Below are 19,547 nucleotides of genomic sequence, written 5' to 3' on the forward strand. Positions count from 1 at the left end.
TACTTCCCAAAATACACAGCCCGTGTTTGGGCTGTGGCACTGTAGAAGTGTTGACAGCAATGTGTTCTCCTGGAGTGACTCCCCTCCTCCCCTCCCCCAGTCCAATCTGGTTATATTTTTGAGAGGGACCCTCACAAACTGAAGAGCACACTGATAAAGGATGTGGTGCTGGTGAGAGGCCTGGAAAACATCACCCCTCGCTCACTCACACGTCAAAACCTTTTCAGGGCGTACCTAGGGTCTAGTCAAGGATCCAAAAACAGGGTAAGGTATCCCCAATTCTTGCAAGGCCATGGATCTATGAGGGTGCCACAGAAGATAACAGCAATCAAATCTAAGGCTTACAGAGGTTATAGACAATGCTTTCAGAGCTAAGAATGTAGTGTGGTGGGGTGGGGAGGACCTGAAGTCTGCAGATCTGCACCCTGTGAGACATGGACTCTTAGTGCAGGAACCCATGGATGATGCCCTGTTGACTGAGATGCCGCAACCCACGGCCATCTCCATAAGTTGAGGTATCTCAAAACACACGACCTGGCATTGTGGAGTGCAGGTGACTGAACACAGGCTTGGAGAAGCGAGTATTTTCACTTACAACTGGTGACCCTACTAAAGATGGGACAACCACATCTACTTAGTGACCAATTCAATCCAGGGGAGACTAGTGCGAGCGTATTACATGAATTCCCATGAACTTGCTTGCTGCCAGGCCAGTGCTACAAGCTTGGCCCATGACCAGGACCAGCCTGCTAAGGGAATCAGCAAAACTGAGAGTAAGTCTTCAGAAACCTTGTTTCTCGGTGCAGCAAGATGGCTGAATAGATGCAGTCCCCAACAAGCTAACATGTGCATTCTGAGTTTACAGTCAGTATTTCTACGGTGTCAGGAGAGGAACAGTGCCCACAACCTGTCCTCTGACCCCCACGTGGGTACATGGACACACACGAGATGAATAAAGGTCATGAAAAATATTTTTAAAAAGAAGCTTTGTTGGAAGGGACAGGTGTGTTTCACTGAAAAAGCTAAGAGCTTGTGTACTCGTGTATCTTTGCTTACTTAAATTTTTGTATTAATTGGTAATAATTGAATAATATTTGTATTGATTAATAAGTTTATAATTAATTTTGTAAAATTAACTTTTGCAATAAATTTTGTATTTAATTACAATTGTAAAAGTTGTAATAATTTTTGTATTAATTAATTTTTACTATAGTTTATGGAAACATCAGACTCTAACAATTAAAAAAAAAACACTGGTTAGTCCACCACAGTCTAAAAGGCACAACTCAAAACAATTTTAGTATATAAGCACATAGAAATGTATCTTTCCCTCTAAAACAACAAGACACAAAGACTGGTTGGGTATGTCACCTAGCATCTGTGAGGCTCTGGGGTCAATCTCCCGCAAGACAAATCACACCTGTAATCCCAGCAGGTATTAGAGGCAGGAGAATCAGAAGTTCAAGGTTATCCTTAGAGACACAGTAAATTCCATGCTAACCTGGGATACATGAGACCCTGTCTAAATAATTTAAATTAACTTCTTTAAAAGAAAACACAACAACAACAACAACAACAACAACAAAACCCAATAAAGTGCCTTTAAACAGACATCAAGACGATTCTCACTCCAGGTTATTTTGTTCTGTTTTATTTGGCTTGAGAAAGGGTCCTCCCACGTGCTCCAGGCTGGCCTTCAATTCATAACACTCCTCACACTTCAGTGTCACAGGCGCTGGGATCGCAAGTGCACCCCAGCATGCCCAGAGGCTTGCTGGGAGTTTTGAGAGCTCCCGTTGATTGGGTTCATCTGATTCAGGAACTAAGCTTGGTACTTTAGATGAACAGAGGAACCAAGTAACACAGTTGGGATGCTGGGGACAAGAATTAATCATCAACCTTAAAAGAGATATGCTGACATGCTCAGTTCTGCACCGGGGATCAGCAAGCTGGAATCTGCTCCACAAAAACAGGCCTTACGAGAACATGGCCACTGTCTAATTACATACCCTCAACTCCTGGTCATGACAGTTGTGTTTGAGTGGCTGTGACAGAGAAAAGCCAACAAGTCCTCATGGATTGTCTCTCTGTCCCTTCACAGAGTTTCTGGGCCCTGCCTTTACATGGAAACCATAAAGACAGCCACATCAATGGGCCCATCACGCTGCGGCTTCAGGACTGAGCACGGGACAGAGAAAATCTCTGACCTTGTTAGAGCAAGACGGGAGAGCCTGGCTTGAACTCTGGATGCTCTTCCTTATCCACTTCCAAAAGGAGGGCCTGGTGTGTGGCCCTGGTACCTTAGAGTTGGCCTCCTGTCCACACAATGGCAGCGAGGCCCCGAGGGCTTACTGAATTACCAAAGCTTCCCTGACCACTGTATAACAGGGCTTGGCTTCAAGAGTGACCCAAAGCTTGCTCTCCCAGGAGCCTTTGAGAAGTCATCAGCTGAAACCTCTGACTATCTGAACTGACTTCAAAGGGAAGGTGTTTTTTAAAACTCTACACCTAGGTTTTATGAAATGACAATTTCTTTTATAATATTATAGGGAATCCAAAGAAAGTAACCAGAGGATGGGAACCCACTGGTAATTCTGAGAACAAGGCTGTACCTGTCCCATAACCTACTTACATGAATGAGCCCTGTGTCCACTTTAACAAAGGACAGGGAGGGAAAAATAATGACTGAGACACATCTCAATTACAGCCCCCCCCCCCCCTTTTTGGAAGGCTAATAGAAACTATATTTTCCTATTATATTATATTCTGCAGGACAACAAGCATATTTAAATCCTTCCAATAGGGGAAGGAAAATACCTTTAATATCTTTTCATGGGTTTACATTTGCAAAACAGAAAAAAGTAAGGCAAATTTTCCTAACACACACACACACACAAATAAGTACAGATTACAAAACTAAAAAGACATCTTCACACATGTTATTTTCTTTTAAGCAGAGCCATTCAATTTGAAAGTCTGGTTCATATATAAGCAAATAGCAAAGATTCAATAACAATACCCAAGCCAACCCTGAGGACCAGGGTTTGGAACCCACAGGGCGGATGGAGGAGAACTAACTCCCACAAGTTGTCCTTTGGCCTCCACACATGCTTGTATACACACAATAAAATAAGAAAATAAATATAAATTAAAAATAAACAGTATCTATATTAGTTTGTTTTCTGTTGCCAGGATAAAACACTGATCAAAACAATCTGGGGAGGAAAGGGTTTATAACTCACAAGTTGCAGTACATCATTACCCAGGGAAGCCCAGGCAGGAACCCATGGCAGGAAGCTGAGGCAGAGACCTTGCTATAGCAAGATAATCCCACAGAGGAACATCTTACTGTCTTACTGAGCCTGCTTTCTTATAAAACCCAGGTCCACCTGACCATGGGCGGCCCATCCACTGGGAGCTAGACTCTCCCATTGAACCGTTAATTGAGAAAATGCAACACAGACATGCCGGGTGGCCAATCTGCTGGAGGCAATGCCTCAGTTGAAGTTTCTTCTTTCGAAGGTGATTCTCATTTGTGTTTTGAGTCAACAGGAGAAAACCTAATCATAGCAGTATCCAAGCAGATAAGGGTACAGTTTACCAAGATGGGGCGTGCGATTCCAAGGATGTAGTTAAAATGTGGCCCTAGAAAGCTAACATTGCTACAGCTGGTGATATATTTTTGCACAAAGACTATCTAAATCACATTTGTCTTTGAAGTTCTTTGTTTGTTTGTTTTTTCATACATCCTGGTTCTTGCCAGAGGAAACTACTCTGAGGAGACCCCTGTCCCACAGGACATGAGCTACTGCTAACGGGTAGAAGGGTCTGGAATCTCAGTCTTTAAACATAATTCTTCTCCATCAAAGGGGTACATCCTTTTTGGAAGCCGAGTTCCATAAACACTGTAATTTTACCATTAAACATATTTACAGGGTCATAAATATGCAAATTTTGTAATAAAGATAGCACAAGTGACTGATAAACGCGATTAACATTCATTTACAGGAGGATTGTGGGCTTTGCCAAACGCTGCTTCCCACAACAGGCTCTAAGCCTCTGATTGCATTAAGTTCCTGATTATTCTCTCCTGTCCGAGAATGGTTCCACACACGTTCCGAGACGCCACAGATCAATATCAAGAGGATGTGAGGGTCCTGTGGAGTACACAGCCCGAGGCTTCCCTACACTAGCTTCCCCACGGGCCTGTTTACTGTGTGCATATATATACATATCTCTACCTGCCTCCCATGTCTTAATCCTCCTGGTTTAGCTCTATAAAATGAGAGATGAAGGCGCTTCTAAAATTTTATGGTGGTTTCTGTGTAAATACACCCACATTTCTTTCCAGAAGCAATGTTTTGCCCGACTTCCCAGTAACTGAAACTCACTCTGCAGAGCTGTCTCAGGGAGACACAGTAAACACCATAGTTGTGTTTTAAACAAGAACTACTTCTGTCAGCACATTACTTTCATTAAGGGAATTTTTATCATTTGGTTTTGTAAACAGCAGCTGGCGACTGCTACTCAGTTTTGTACTTTGTCAGTTATCAGAGAGCCTTAGGATGCAATGACATACAAGTATGAAGCTTTAGACAATTCAGAGGTTTAAAGTCAACCATAGACTCCAACTATGTCTTTTCAGAGGATTTTGGGCTCTTCTACCATCCTGCCCAAATACCTTTCTAGAGTGCTACAAGTATGCACACTCTTGCTTAAAGTCCTAACTTAAAAAACAGGGTGTCTGGGGTGGCTCTGTCATAAACTTATGGTACTCTTATTCTAAAACGTGAGAATCCCAACTTAAAAAAAAAAAAAAAAAAAAAAAGAAACATCTGTACTCTTGTACGTATAATATGCCAAAAAAATCCAAACCGTAAACACACACACACACACACACACACACACACTTCTAGTTCAACAACACACTATTTGCCGGGCGGTGGTGGCGCATGCCTTTAATCCCAGCACTTAGGAGGCAGAGGCAGGCGGATTTCTGAGTTTGAGGCCAGCCTGGCCTACAGAGTGAGTTCCAGGACAGCCAGGGCTACACAGAGAAACCCTGTCTCGAAAACCAAAACCAAACCAAACCAACCAACCAACCAAAAAAAACCCACACTATTTAACACCATGAGATCTCCTTATTTACATCCATTCGGCAGGACAAATTCCCGCCCGGGAGCAGCCAGTGCTCCCGGAGCTTTCTCACTGGTGACCTTCCTGCTAAGAGTCTGAAATATGAGAAATCTGATCTTTGTGTGTTGAAACAAATATTGACCGAGCGCTTACTATTTGCTTGGTGCCCTGCTCAGTACTGAAGCTGGTGTGTGCACATGGCGATAAGAGCCATAGTCTATGGAGAACAGAGATTAAACAAAGTAGTTACACAAATAATTACAGTTTAGAGTGGGTTTAAGAATGTCTTCCTTATCGTAAAGTAATGTCGCTATGGCAACAGATACGCCACGTATCTGAGAGGTCAGCCGGAGGTGGGGTTACCTCCAGCACCTTGTATTTCACACTCTCTAATTTAGTAGAGTATGCTTGTTTCAGAAACTACAAGAGTGTTTGATAAACATTTTTTAACTGACAATTCTATTCTCCCAGAAATAGTGACTACAATATTTGCATGTATATTTTATGTTATTCATTGGATTTCCCCCCCCCCCCCCATGTAATAATGTATACATTTATCAGTCCTGCGGTGGTGCCACACACCTTTAATCCTGGCACTCAGGAGTCAGAGGCAGGAGGATGTCTGTGAGTTTGAGGCCAGCCTGGTCTATCTATAGAGATAGTTCTAGGTTAGCCAGGGCTACAAAGAGAAACCCACTCTCAAAAACCCAAAACAAAAAAAAAATTAGAAAATTATGTTTTTTAGTAGCTCCATAATATTCTAACCCTTTTCCACATCATGCCTGTTTTGAGTATTTACTGACTCAGGAATTCATAACTTATAAATATTTATAAATTCACTTATATTTGTAACTTCCTTTGTTTAAAGGAACTATGGTGAGCAAGGTTATGCATAGATTCTTCCATTCGTTCTTGATTATTTCTTTTGGGTAGAGTGTGTGCTGGGGTGGAGGACTCAAATCCAGGGTCTCATTCATGCTCCACCACTGAGCTACCTCACCAGCCTCGGGTTGGACTGCTCTAAATGTTCTCATGGCATTGCACAAAAACTCTGCTTCCATTCCTGAGAGATGGTGAAACCCTCATTGCGTACGGTCAACCTGTGAAGTGAAGAGCTCTTAGCTATGGTTGGACGTCATACGGTTTTTGTTTGTTTGTTTTAAGGTGACAGCTCCATTACATTTAAATAGAAATTATATCTGGCAAATCTCAGGTGTCAAACTGACATTTCTTTTTTCCATTTCACAAAAATGGAGTTCACTAATGCAAACCCTCATGGAAGTGAGGGCCCCCAAAGACTTTCCTCCTTGGATTACTTGCGTGTTGAAAAACAAAATGCTAATATGGCGGAAAAAAATAGGAAGGCTGGTACGTTGCCAAACAAGAGTGTGGTGAATAGACACAGTAACTAACATGAGACAGAAGGAAGAACTTACCAAGAGCTGATCATAACAGACAGGATATAAAACCACCATGAGGAAGAGGAAGAGAAAGAAGAAGAGGAAGAGGAAGAAGAGACAGGCTCGTGACCCATCATTCCCAAGTGATTCATTGCTGCTTTTGGGAAAACATCAGATTTCATGAGATACCCATATTATGTCTGGCCTTGAGTTCTTATGAGCTTCAAGTCTCTTGAAGCCAAGGAAGCGTCTAGCAAATGAGTAACAACGAGGTCTTATTGTGTGGAAAATTAAAAAGAAGAGATATTGAGCAAGTTATTATCTTTAAAGAAATGTGATGTTGGAAGCAATCTGAACAAGATATAAAAGGAATTATGAAACACACACATACACACACACACTCATACACGCAAGGTTGGTGGCTGCACAGCTAGAATTCCATGTACATACTCTTGACTGAGACTAATCAGGACACCTGACCAATCAATAACAATCAATCAATCAATCAATCAATCAATCAAAAACGCTAAAGGGCTATGGAACAGTTAAAATATGCCCTTTTCTAAGGAAACTCTTGGGGAAGTCTGAAGAACGGCCACTGTCTGTAACAATGCATCGTCCTCATGCTCGCTGCTTCAGTGTAGAGAAAGCTAGTCAATACGGATCTGTATGCGTTCGTAAAGTAACTTTTCTTGGACTTTCACATTTTATCTGCTATTGTTTAGCTAAAAAGAACAATAAATTGGGGGTGGTGGCTGGCACACGCCTATAACCCTTTAGGTTGAGGCAGGAGGATCAGGAGTTCAAGTCCAGCCTCAGACACATGAAACATATCACATTTGAGACCAGACTGAACTACATGAGACCCAGACTAAGAAAACCAAAGATGTAGCAGTAAATCCCCAAGATGTACTAGTAACTCTACAATCACTAAATGTCGTGGAATACAACAGTGTCTCGTTCCATCGGGTTAACTAGTAACTGGCTGTACACACTTGCTTCATGTACCTGTAACACTGAATAGTTCTGCCTGGATCTCTCCCAGTCCTCTGGAAACTCACAGTTTGGAAGAGTACACACACACACACACACACACACACACACACACACACGAGTGTCGGAAGAGGACCCACGCTTCTATCTAGACTTGGAACCCCTCAAAGTGGCCACTTTTTGTGGCAAATGTAACTTACTCTCCTTCCTGACAGAACAGGAGGAGATATAAAAGAGGCTCCGATGGACGGAAGCCTTCCTCTTCAGGTGTTTAATTCCAAAGACATACACATCTATCACGTGACTCCACAGAGGGACAACCGCAAATTAAAAAAAAAAAAAAAATCAAACCCAATGCTTGCCACTCAGACATCAGCATGCCCATGGTGCAGACAGGTAACCCGGGTTACTTCTTTTTTTTTTAAATTTGTTAATGCACTGCTGGATATTGAACCCAGGGCCTTGAACACACTACACAAGCACTCTACCACTGAGCGACATAACCAGATCTGTATTTATTTAATATTACACACACACACACACACACACACACACACACACACACACACACGGTGCCCAAAAAGTTTAAGATAAAGAATAAGACCATATCATACTTCATTCTTTGTTGGGAAGACGGTCGGTCAATAAAGGTTTACTTTGTAGGAATAAGGACCTGAGTGTAACTCCCTGACCCCCATACAGGGTTAAGGCATAGTGGCCAGTCCTTGCAACTCCACTGTGGAAGAGACAGAGAGGGAAGATCCCTGGGGCTAACCAGCCAGCCAGTGCAGCCCAATCAGCAAGCCCCAGGCCAGTGAGAGACCTCATGTATGTTAGGTAAACCGGCATTCCTGGTGACTGACACCCAGCGTTGACCTCTGACCTCCACATGCACACATACATGTGTGCACATGTACACACATACACATCAAGATGTCATTCCAGCACGTCACTGTGTCATGCTACAGTCCCTAAACCTGATAGGTTTCACTTCTTCCTTCCCTGTAATTGCATGAACCTTCCAACATGCTAATGAAGAATATATATAATATTAATATATAACATATATAGTATTAATAATATATATAATATATTATATAATATATATAATATATATAATATATATATTATTACTATATGTTATATATTAATATTATATATAATATAATATTAATATTATATATAATATATATACATATATATTATTAATACTATACATATGTATATATGTATATATATATATACCTTTTAAAATTGGCCTCCCTCTGCTCCGAGTTCTGAGTCTATCCTGTACACTCTCCTATGGGACTCCATCACTCTCAGTGGCTCCCACCTGTCTCTCAACCACATCAAAACTAAAACCACTTCTGTGACGTTGGAATACAGCATATGCCTCATAATGACCGGTCTCTCACTATGTCACCTCTGGCTAATTCAACGTTCCTCAATTCCACTCGAATGTGGAGAGTGGGATCTACGTGTATCATTTCCTGCATTTCTTGTGAGACGTTAGTGTGTATGAGGGACACCTGGGCTGCCAGGCACATAACACACATGCAATGTCTGTTAGCTATTGCAATACTGCCGTCCTGTACTCACCTCAGCTGCGCGTCTTTAAAATGATGATTCCTAAAAAGGAAATGCACGGGAGTCTCTGGAGCCTCTTCTTTACCTGGAATGCCCCCCCCCCCACCTTTTCGGGGAACACCCACTCATCTATCAAAGTTAGATCAGATGTCTCTCCCTCGAGTGTGCTGCACAGTACTCCCCCAGCAGAGCAACCCTCCTCAGGTAACTTAAAGACCCTTCTAACAGGTGTGTATTCACTCAACAAACACTGCCTCACAAACACCACAAGCAAAATCAGGTGCCTTGGGTGGCTTTTACATCTGTCTGAGGTGATTATATTCCTAGTGAAATAAGAGACCCTATATAGCTGGCCTGGCATGGGCGGCTGGATAATCCGCACGGCCGAGCCACGCCCTCGGGGAGCCTAACTTGGGTAAAGCAGCTGATGGACAACTGCTGAATGACTGGATGAGTGGATGGCATCTCATTGCAGCGTGACTAAAGAACTCTGGTCCAGTTCACGATACAATGGAATTATGTCAGAAGCACACTTAATTGACTGGAATTTAACTGTGTTTATTTGGAAATGGGGAGGGGAAAGGGTTACAATTACTTCTCCTTCCAACTGGAAATTGGCCATGTAGAAGTAGGAGGCGAACCATGAGTTCATGTCTGGCTTTTGAGTGTTCCTGGATGCAGTCCTTGGTGAGTTTCTTCTGTCTGTCTGTCTGTCTGTCTGTCTTTCTCTTTGTCTCTCTGTCTCTCTGTCTTGTTCTCTGCTTATCTCTTCCTCCCTCTCTGTCTCTCTCTGCCTCTCCCTCTGTCTGTCTGTCTTTCTGCCTGTCTATCTCTTTCTCCTCTATGTCTCTCACTCTGCCTCTCTCTCTCCCTCTGTGTGTCTGGCTGTCCGTCCCTCCTTCCCTCCCTCCATCCTTCTCTCCTTTCTTCCTACCTCCCCCCATTCTCCTTAGTGTGTGTTACAGTCTCACTATGTCATCCAGGTTGTGTCTCAGGACTCCTGAGTAGCTGGGACCAAAGGCATGCCACAGTGCCCAGCTGACTTGAGAATTTTCAAGGGTCACTTTGCTGAAATGTTCCTTATTCTGAGATGTGAGCGCTAGCCCTCATCTACGCTGCTATTCCCATGTAATTACTGCTAAAGCAATTTCATGAATCGCCGTGGACCTACGATTTGAAAAGCAAATGAAGTAAGAGCTCTCGTGAAATAAAATAAAATTGCCTATTTCAAGAACAACACCACCCCTCCAATGAGCCGTAGCCCACAGAGTACTTAGCTTGGGCTCTTCTCAAGTCTGATGTCAAGTCTCTTCAGAGCTCTCAGTTAGAGCAGGAGAGCAGACCACCCAGTGGAAGACACCCAGAACCAGCTTCTTAAACTATGGGTCATGACCCCATAAAGGCTGTAGAGCTGACTTGGGGGAAACTTGAAAATCTGGCAACAAGAAAAGGTTTCTGAACAGGCAGTAACTGAAATGCATTGAAAACAGAGCACAGTGAAGAATACGGTGTGTTCCCGTGAGCACCGATGTAGTCCACTGCATTCTGCATACACAACACACACAGCGCCAACAAATACTACCTGAAACACGTCAGTGCAGATTTCAGACAACTATAAGCTCTCGACTGCTGTGGCCTTCACTGCTCTTATACAAGCATAATGGTTTAATTACAGAAAGCCATGTTTTCCTACTGTCCCTCCTCGGCATGTGTGTATCAAACCAGGACAGCTTCAGATTGTGTTGTTTAAGATGCTTGGTTTTAGACAGTGTTTTTGTGGTGGTTGGAGAGATGGCTCAGAGATTAAGAACACTTGTTGCTCTTGCATGGGACCCAGGTTCAAGTCCCACAACCAACACTGGGCACCTCAGAACTGTCTGTAACTCTAGTTCCAAGAGATCATATGACCTCTCTGGCCTCTGTGGGTACGAAGCATACCAGCAGTGTATGTACATAAGTGCAGGCAAATACTCATATGCACAAAATAAAAATATAAATCTTAAAAAAAACAGGCAATTTGAAAAAAAATCTCATTAAAGAGAACGGGAAGTTTGAAAACTGCTGTCTGAGTTTTGACTTGGAGTTTCACGAAAGAAAGAAAGTATAAAACGAATTTTGGCTTGAGGTAAAGACAGAATTCCCAACAATTTCAATGGTCCTAAACATTCATCTGCCATGTTGAACTATGTATTTATGCCAAGCAACCATCTATGCACTGGTGATTATAAAACAGAAATATCTATCCACGCCAAAAAACACTGCAGGTTCCTATATCCCTCAGCATCAAATATTCAACCAAGCTCTAATTCTGTGTGTAAAAACTAACATTCACATCCATCTCACTGGCGTGAATATTTCATCCCATGATTAACAGATGCTAGAACTATATGCATACCTAAGAATTATCTATGATTCAGCACTACTGGCCATGGTTTGATCTGTTATCTGTTTTATAGATGAAGATATTTGATCTCTGTTTCCATTTTATATACAAATATATCCAGGACAACAAAAAGTACTCAGGAGAAAGGAGTCTCTTGGAGCAAGTGCTTAAGTGGCCCATAAAGGACCCTTGGAGTTTCACGAAAGAAAGTATGTGTGTTCTCTTGCCTGTGTTCAGGGATACACAGATTACAGGCTGGAGTTTCACAATGAGAAGAAGCAAAGCATGGGAGTGGAGGGGTGAAAGTAAAGCTTGAAAGAAGCAAGGAGAGGCACTGTGCTCTATATTGAAACTGTGGTGACTCAGTGTGGGCTTGCTGCGGTGGTTCTCAACCTGTGGGTCGCGACCCCTTCCAGTCCTCAAACAACCGTTTCACAGAGGTCTCCTAAGATGGTCAGAAAACACAGATATTTGCATTTACGAGTCACAACCGTAGCAAAATGACAAGGTAGCAGTGGAAATAATTTTACAGTTGGGGGTCACCACATGAAGAACTGCATTAAAAGGTCGAAGTGTTAGGAAGGTTGAGAACCGCTGACTTCCATAACCAGAGTGGTTGTCACAGGGCAGGTATGAACTCAAGGAACACGAGGCGGGGTTGTAAGCTGACTGCCTTAGGGAAACCATGCCATCGCTTTGATATTTATAGCAAAAGTTATAGTCCTGGACTCATCAGGACTGCAGGACCTGGAAACTTCTGGGAACTTAGCTCCCTGGGTCACTGCACTTGTTAAGGGGTCTTCCCTAAAGTCCTGACACCAGGCAAAGACAAAAAAAAAAAAAACAAAACAAAAAACAAAAAACAAACAAACAAAAAAAAACCAACCAAACAAAGAAACAACAACTCCACCAGGAAAAACATTCCTGGTCTAAGGTCCCTATACTTGCCGTGGCTGATTCAAGATCTACCCTGCACACACCTATTCAGGTAGGAAGACTGCAGATTAGGCATCTGGATTTCAAAAGACTTATCTAGATCAGAATATAACAGGGGGTAGGTGAGACACAAATGAAATCATTATATAATGACTAACATTTATTGAGCAGGTATTATGTGCCAAGCCTGTGCAAAATGTTTCCCACAAACCACCCCCATGGCAGCCTCAAAAAGACCAGTTCTTACTACTGTTATCCATGTCTTGTGGATGAAGAAATTGCACCTTTGATATCACACGTGTAATTAGTACCAAGGCATTGAGCTAACACCACAGCCTGCACTTAAACACTGTGCTCCTCCTCTTCCCAAGAGGTGGCAACAGGGTGGCACATGTAGGTGGTCAATAAATTAGCAAGTAATTGTGTTTCCAGAAGTAACAGTGTCTTCTCATAATTACCTCTCAGCCCAACGTCTACCCTCAATGCCCTCAAACTATCAAAACCCAACAGATTAGAAACATAGTTTACTTATTTTTTAAATTTTTCAACTAGGTAGCATGAACAAGACAACGAGTAACCTCAGTACCTGGGTGCTGAAAGTAGGAAGGTCAAGAGGAGAAAGTCATCCTCAGTTACAGGAAGGCTAGCCTATCTCTAAGAAGAGGAGGAGGAGGAAGAGGAAGAGGAGGAGGAAGAGGAGGAGGAATAAGAAAAGATAAGAATCTGGGGTCTGACTTATCAGCTCTGAAACCTGCCAGGGGCTCAAGCCCTGTGGCTCCTTCTGGTCAACCCAGGAGGAAACAATCCAGCAAAGATGGCTGGAGCTGGGATTTCCTGGCTTCAGGGTACCCTAACCTTCATTGTCTTGCAGAAGGACACGCTTTGCCCAAAACTGTCTCCAGATCAGTTCCTCAATGAATTCTGTAATTAGGAACATTATCTGAGAAAACAAGCTCCTTGCAGTAGCTGAGATCAGTTTCAACACAACAGCAAGCAAAAGGAGCATACACAGTCGCCAGGTTGTTTTTCTTGACCACAAGGCCATCATGGGAAGCTGCCCAGAGTACTTCAGATCCTTGAAATGATCTTGGCAAGGAGGGAAAACAAAAACAAAAACAAAACAAAAAAACCCTCAGTTAGAGATAATTTAATGGCAAGTTGTTTATTCTTTTTTTTTTTTTCTTTCTTTCTTTCAACTGTGAGTTCTTCAATGAATAAATTCTCAGTGGGTAACTATTCTGCCTCCATCTTTGAGAGAAACCCGAAAGCAAGCCACCACTCCTCAGGTAAGATGGACCCTGTCTTTACTTTCCATGAGATTACATGCAATCGTACAATTATATCTCTGCTACAAGGCCTCCCTACATCATATAAATGGCTGGGTTGGTCAAGACAATGTTTGAAGTCCCTCCAGCCATCAACTTTTAACTCCTAATGATAGTTGTCATTTTCCATTCTAGGTTATATGGAGACAGCAAAGCGGATTCCATGAGCATACTAGGAACATGGCTTTCCTCTGAAAGCCCATGGCATGGAGAGGTAAATTACATGCAGTCCCCTGACTTCCACTGTCTGTCTCTGGGCTTGCCCTTCAGTCCTGAGGAGCCTTGCAGGACCCTGAGAGCATTCTACCTCTCTGTGGAGGCCTGTGTGAACCCATGAAAAACCAGCCTGGAATCCTGTCTCACCAATCCCTTCCCAGTCTGGTCTGCCTGGAGCACAACCAGCAGACAGGAGATTGACATAACCGTCCTCTGGGAGGCTCCACCCAGCTGCCCACAGCCAAACATTAGATGGAGCTCCAGGAGTCTTATGGAACAGTTGGGGGAAGGATTGAGGGCCCTGAAGAAGATAGGAACTCCACAGAAAGACCGACCAACTAACATGGGGTATTGGGGGTTCCCAGAGACTGAACCACCAACCTAAAACCATGCTTGTTTTGGGACATAGGTCCCTCACACATATGTAACAGAAGTACAGCTTGGTCATGATGCAGGTCCCCAAACAATTGGAACAGGAGCTGTCCCTAAATCTGTTGCCTGCTGATCAAGTCCCCCTAACTGGGCCACCTAGTGTGGGGTGGGGGACGGGTCGGTTGGTTTGATGGGGTGGGTAGGGTACTGAGTGGTTGTCCTTCTCAGAGAAGAGAAGGGAGAATAGGGGGAGGAACTGTTCGAAGGGGTACTGGGAGGAGAGGAAGAGCTGATATTGGGATATAAAGTAAAATTTGACACCGACCCATATAATCGTAAACTGTTGTTTCCCTATGTTCCATGTGGTACTGAAATGTACTTTGTGTATCTCAGGTAGCAGATTGTCTGAGAGGCGACACATTTTCCTGGTACTTCCTGTACATGTCTCACGTAGAGGAATGTGTGGGTCAGGGTGAGATCACCAACCTAGGGCATACTGCAAATAATAGCTGTCCATTCGGAACAATGAAATGTGTGCTATTTAAAACCAACGTGTGCCATTCATTTCACTTCATAAAATGCGTCTCTTATTGCTCCAGGTTTTCAGGGAGGGGGCTCTCCATACTTTCTCTACAGAATGACCCAGATTGCTTGGTGAGACCCTGAGATAACTCACACAGCTCCTGTTTCCTAGTGCAATCTCTCACTGCTCATTTTCCAGAGAAGAGAACAGTGGACACTATTTAGAATCTCAGATGCAGATGGGTACTTCTTAATGGTCCACAAAATGACGTTTTTCTCTGTGTTCCTTCTTTCCCCTCCCTCCCTCCCTCCCTCCCTCCCTCCCTCCCTCCCTCCCTCCCTCCTTCCCTCCCGCCCTCCCTCCCTTCCTCCTTCCTTTTTCCTTCCTTACTTCCTCCTTTCTTCCTTCCTTTCTCTCTTGCCACTCCTTATTTCCCTTCTCAGTAAGTTGTCAGGCTAGCTTTGAACTTCCCACCCCCAAGCCTCCAAGTGCTCTCTTGATTCTGTGTTTGAGATGCTGACTAACATACATGGCATGACTAAACTCTACTCCAAGTTAACACGTGCCCTTCAACGGTGGCGTAGGTGCTAGGGTTTGTCCCTGACTAAACGGTCCTACACCTATTCAGATAACTCCTACTTCGTCTTACACATTTCTTCTATATTGATCTGACCATGGTTTTATTTTTCTAGACTCTTCATTCAATTCTAATTTAATTTCCCAAGAACCCAATTGGTTTGCTATGGAAAAATTAAAGGCAAAGGTGATTCCATCCACATCGGGTCAGCCAAGAAAAAAAAAACAACAACAACATGAAAAGCTTGAACATTTTATGAAGCAATTAAAATAAAATTTCATGACATCTTGAATTTGATCAAAGACACTGGGGACTGAGAAAATCTAAATTCCTCTTAGATAAGAAAAACCACACCCGAGAGAGAGAGAGAGAGAGAGAGAGAGAGAGAGAGAGAGAGAGAGAGAGACCTATCCAACACAAATGGAGCTAAATACAGTTACGGCTTCACACATGAAATTACACATTATTACCAGAGACTGACTATAGCCCCAGGTTCTTGTTCTCCAACCTGTGCTGGCAGCAACAGAGTTAAAATCCATGGTCTTGAGTTATTTTGTCAGATCAAAATACTATCCCAGGAATTCTGAGGTAAATGCAATTGTTATCGGGGAAATGGGAGACGTCAAGAAAGAGCAATACACCCAGAGTATTGGGCTTTAAGTTGGAAGGTAGAAAAAAAAAAAATCACCTCTAATGGCAATGAATCAGAATCACTCGTGCTCTGGCCCAAGTCACCTAGAATTCACACATGTGGCTTTATTCACGGGGAACACACCTAATGTGTCCAACAAAGCCAGGTTTCCCCTTCAGCAAACAGAAAGCGTGGGCTTCTTTTGTTTAGTATTCGATGAAGTAACTAGCTGGAATTAAACAAGTAGATTATTCCAAAACTACAAATCTAAGTGCTGGCCTGGCCTGGGCAAGGGTCTACTGCAGAGCGGTCCAGGACGGAGCAGGGTAGTGATACGGTTAGGAGCCCAGAGCTGGTCTCCCGGGCTTTCCTTCAGAGGGGCCAGCTTCTCTGCACAGGACAGCTGATTTTACACACCCTGAGCTGTCCTTTCTCTTACCTGGAGCACAGGTGAATTAACTTGGTTGGACATCACATGAATTAAAATACCCAATTCCCATGTTTGCATATGAATAGAGTAAGCCTAGTCCTCTCTCTCTCTCTCTCTCTCTCTCTGTGTGTGTGTGTGTGTGTGTGTGTGTGTGTGTGTGTGTTAAAATCTGGCCACAGGGTAGGGCTGAGCAGGGCAAGGCAGGTTCACTGAAGTCCTAAACCTAACAACTGGGTGTGGGCAGTGGAAGGGACTAAGCAGAGGTCACTTTTTGCGAACTGAATTGTTTCAGAAATAGCTTACACCTTGTTCACAATTTTTCCTTAATTTTAGATTTGATAGATACATTATAACGAACCCCATTTGTTTCATCTTTAATAAATAAAGATGGCTTGTACTCATATTACAGAACTTACACCCTAAGGAAATTAAGATAATACTCAAACCTTTCATCCCTGGAAATGAGTCCTGTCCTTTTTCAAATAAGGACCCAATTACAGGCAAATGGCTTTACAGGCAAGATAGCCACATCAGGAGACCTTTATGGGAATGAATTGTGCCAGCAGGTGCTCCAAGTAGTCAGATAAGCAGATTGTCACTTCTGGAGAACCTGCCACAAAGAGCCATGTGAACAACATGCACAGGGATACGGTGACTGTCATCAGGAGTCCTTGCTTGTGAAACGTTTTTGGCTCTATGAGACAGACATACTGGAGGGAAGACATGTTATCCTCATTAGAAAGTTTACCTGATGTAAGGAAGTCATAACTTCTCTGCTAATATAACTTTGACATCCATGTTAGGAGTTCCTAGAAGTATGAACTGATCTTCATGACAGGCGGAAAGAAAACAGAGTTTCAATAAAAGCTTAGCTTAAGACCCCTCTGAAGGTCAGCCTGAACTGCGTGTGGAGTTTAACTGTCTTGAGTCACCCTCCTGCTCAGGTGACCCAGGATTCCCCAGCCCCAGGTCCTCTTCAAGACTCCAGGCATTTCACAACTTGACCACACAAAAGGACATCCACCGAGGCTCCAGCCTTTCCCAAGGCAAGCCCTCACTGTTCAAGTCAGCTCAGCAGCCCTGTCACAAAACTGTATGTAACTGCAGGTGTTGATATAGCAATCTGTATGAACTTTGCATTAAACGCACCACTGAACACTGGCGTTCTTCACACCCCCATCCATTGTCTTCATCGTGAAATGCCGAGACCACACAGGGGGTTGGGGGTGGGGCAGCAAACACATAGACGTTTATTAAACACTCCAGTGCAAAACAAAACACTTGAATTGGAGGGAAAAAGATATTTTTAAAGCGTGAAGCACAGAAAGTAAAAGGCTTAATCAACCTTAATTAGGTTGCCTTCATTAGTTGACTATGTAAATGGACTGAAACTACTTTCTCCTATATTCAAAGCCTTCATTTCATATGCAAGTGCCCTCCGGCAAATGATAAAGCAATATCCTCTCGTGAGTGTGAAGGATGGCACCGGATTCCAGCTAGCTAACACCAGCTATAAAGGAGGAGTCAGATTCCAGTAGTCGCTGTAGGTTGAACTGCCAGGGCTTTGAGAGAGCTTTTTAAATTTTTTTTTACAAAAGCAGACTCGACCTGCTAAATTAACAGGGAATAATAGCGTGCATGTCTGAAACAGCCTTCACGCAATGAAACGCTCGACCACTGAGTATTCAGACTTTACAAAAATGACTCAATTGGAGGAAAAAAAATGCTGTGACAATGATTTCCCATAAAAAGGTTGGCGGCGATATGACAACTGGGCAGGAACTCTGGGCGCTGCCTTCCTGCCCCAGTAAATCGCCAGCTGAAGGTGATTAAGTTCCTGCCGCTTGGGAGACAGGAGCTCCAGCCTGGGAAAGCCACCTGGTATAGCCTGTCCCAGTAGTGTCCTGATCAGGTTAGGACTGGCTTAGAGGAGGCCCTGGGGGCTCAGCCAGGAGCCGAACTGTCCGCCCAGGCTGACACCAAGTTACACACGGAACTCCGGGAGCACAATGACAAGCAGGCACACAAAAGGAGCCGAGGCGGCCGCTCCCATCCTTACCTTTGACTTGACTTTCATACTCGGCTATGATCTCTTTGTCCTTCTTGAATCTGCTCGGGGTGGACATTCTCCGGCTGTTCCGGGCTTGCTTTCAATGGGCAAGTTCTTGTCGGGTGGTCACCGGCCAGTCTCCGAGGAGAAGCAGAAGAGTTGTACTCCCTCTCTCAGAAAAGCCAGAGGCAGCACCCGCGGGAGGGACGGGAGGGACGGGAGGAGCGAGAGGAGGAGGGAGAGGAGCGATCAGAGCGATCAGAGGGAGCCGGGCGCCAGCACCACGCTCCGGGCTGAGCCGCCCTGGGCGCTGGCGAGCGGGAGCCCCTGCCCGCGAGGCCGGCCGTGCAAACTCGGGCGAGCAGGGGGCGGGGGGTGTCTCCCGGCCGCTTCCTCTACGGCCGTGGGGCGGACGCGGGGATCGCCCGAGCGCCGCGCACCATTGTTGAGCCCCGCGCGGGGGGTCGCGCCCCACCGGCCGCCGCCGCCTCCCTTCCTGCCGGCGCCCCGAGGCTGGGATGCTACCGCCGCTGCCGACGCCCCGCAGGCCGAAGGGATGGCAGTTCCCACGCGGGTGCGATCGGCGGGACCCGAAGGGCGGCGGCGGCGAGGCTCGGACGCGCCCGGGTCAGCCCCGCGGAGTTCGCGGATCCGGAGCCGGCGCCGCGAGGGTCCTCTGCTGCTTCGATCGCCGGCGCCTCGGCTCTTTCTCCACCGCCCACTGGACGCTGTTGCCCCCTGGCGGCCGCGGCGACACGCGCACCCGGAGCCGCGCCCCCGGAGCCGCGCCCCCGCCCACTGGGAGCCCAGACTCTGCTTGCAGCAAGAATCTGTGCTGCTGGCTCTGAGGACTTAGACAAAGCGGGACCCTGTAGCCCAGAGGAAGGTGTTCCTGGGAGGAGCCCTTCTCTGTCATGACCCTGCCCTACCCACCCACCCCCCGCCCGCTGTGAGCTCGACCTGGAGGATGGATGTCCCTCGTGGGCAA

At 44.8% G+C, this 19,547-nt stretch overlaps 1 protein-coding gene across 2 annotated transcripts in view; it reads right to left on the minus strand.

Annotated features, from left to right (window-relative positions):
- Positions 1–19,295, minus strand: part of Srgap1 (SLIT-ROBO Rho GTPase activating protein 1) — a 258,469-nt gene extending 239,174 nt beyond the window's left edge. Inside the window, exon 1 of one of the 2 annotated variants that reach the window (XM_076920365.1) lies at positions 18,569–19,295. In XM_076920365.1, coding sequence (XP_076776480.1) covers positions 18,569–18,635 — 67 coding nt within the window. In that variant the 5' untranslated portion in view covers positions 18,636–19,295. The remainder of the gene's footprint in view (positions 1–18,568) is intronic. The other variant, XM_076920366.1, reaches the window with a different exon arrangement.
- Positions 19,296–19,547: the final 252 nt, after the last annotated feature.

The sequence above is a fragment of the Arvicanthis niloticus genome, chromosome 22 (assembly GCF_011762505.2).
Source record: "Arvicanthis niloticus isolate mArvNil1 chromosome 22, mArvNil1.pat.X, whole genome shotgun sequence".
NCBI lineage: Eukaryota > Metazoa > Chordata > Mammalia > Rodentia > Muridae > Arvicanthis > Arvicanthis niloticus.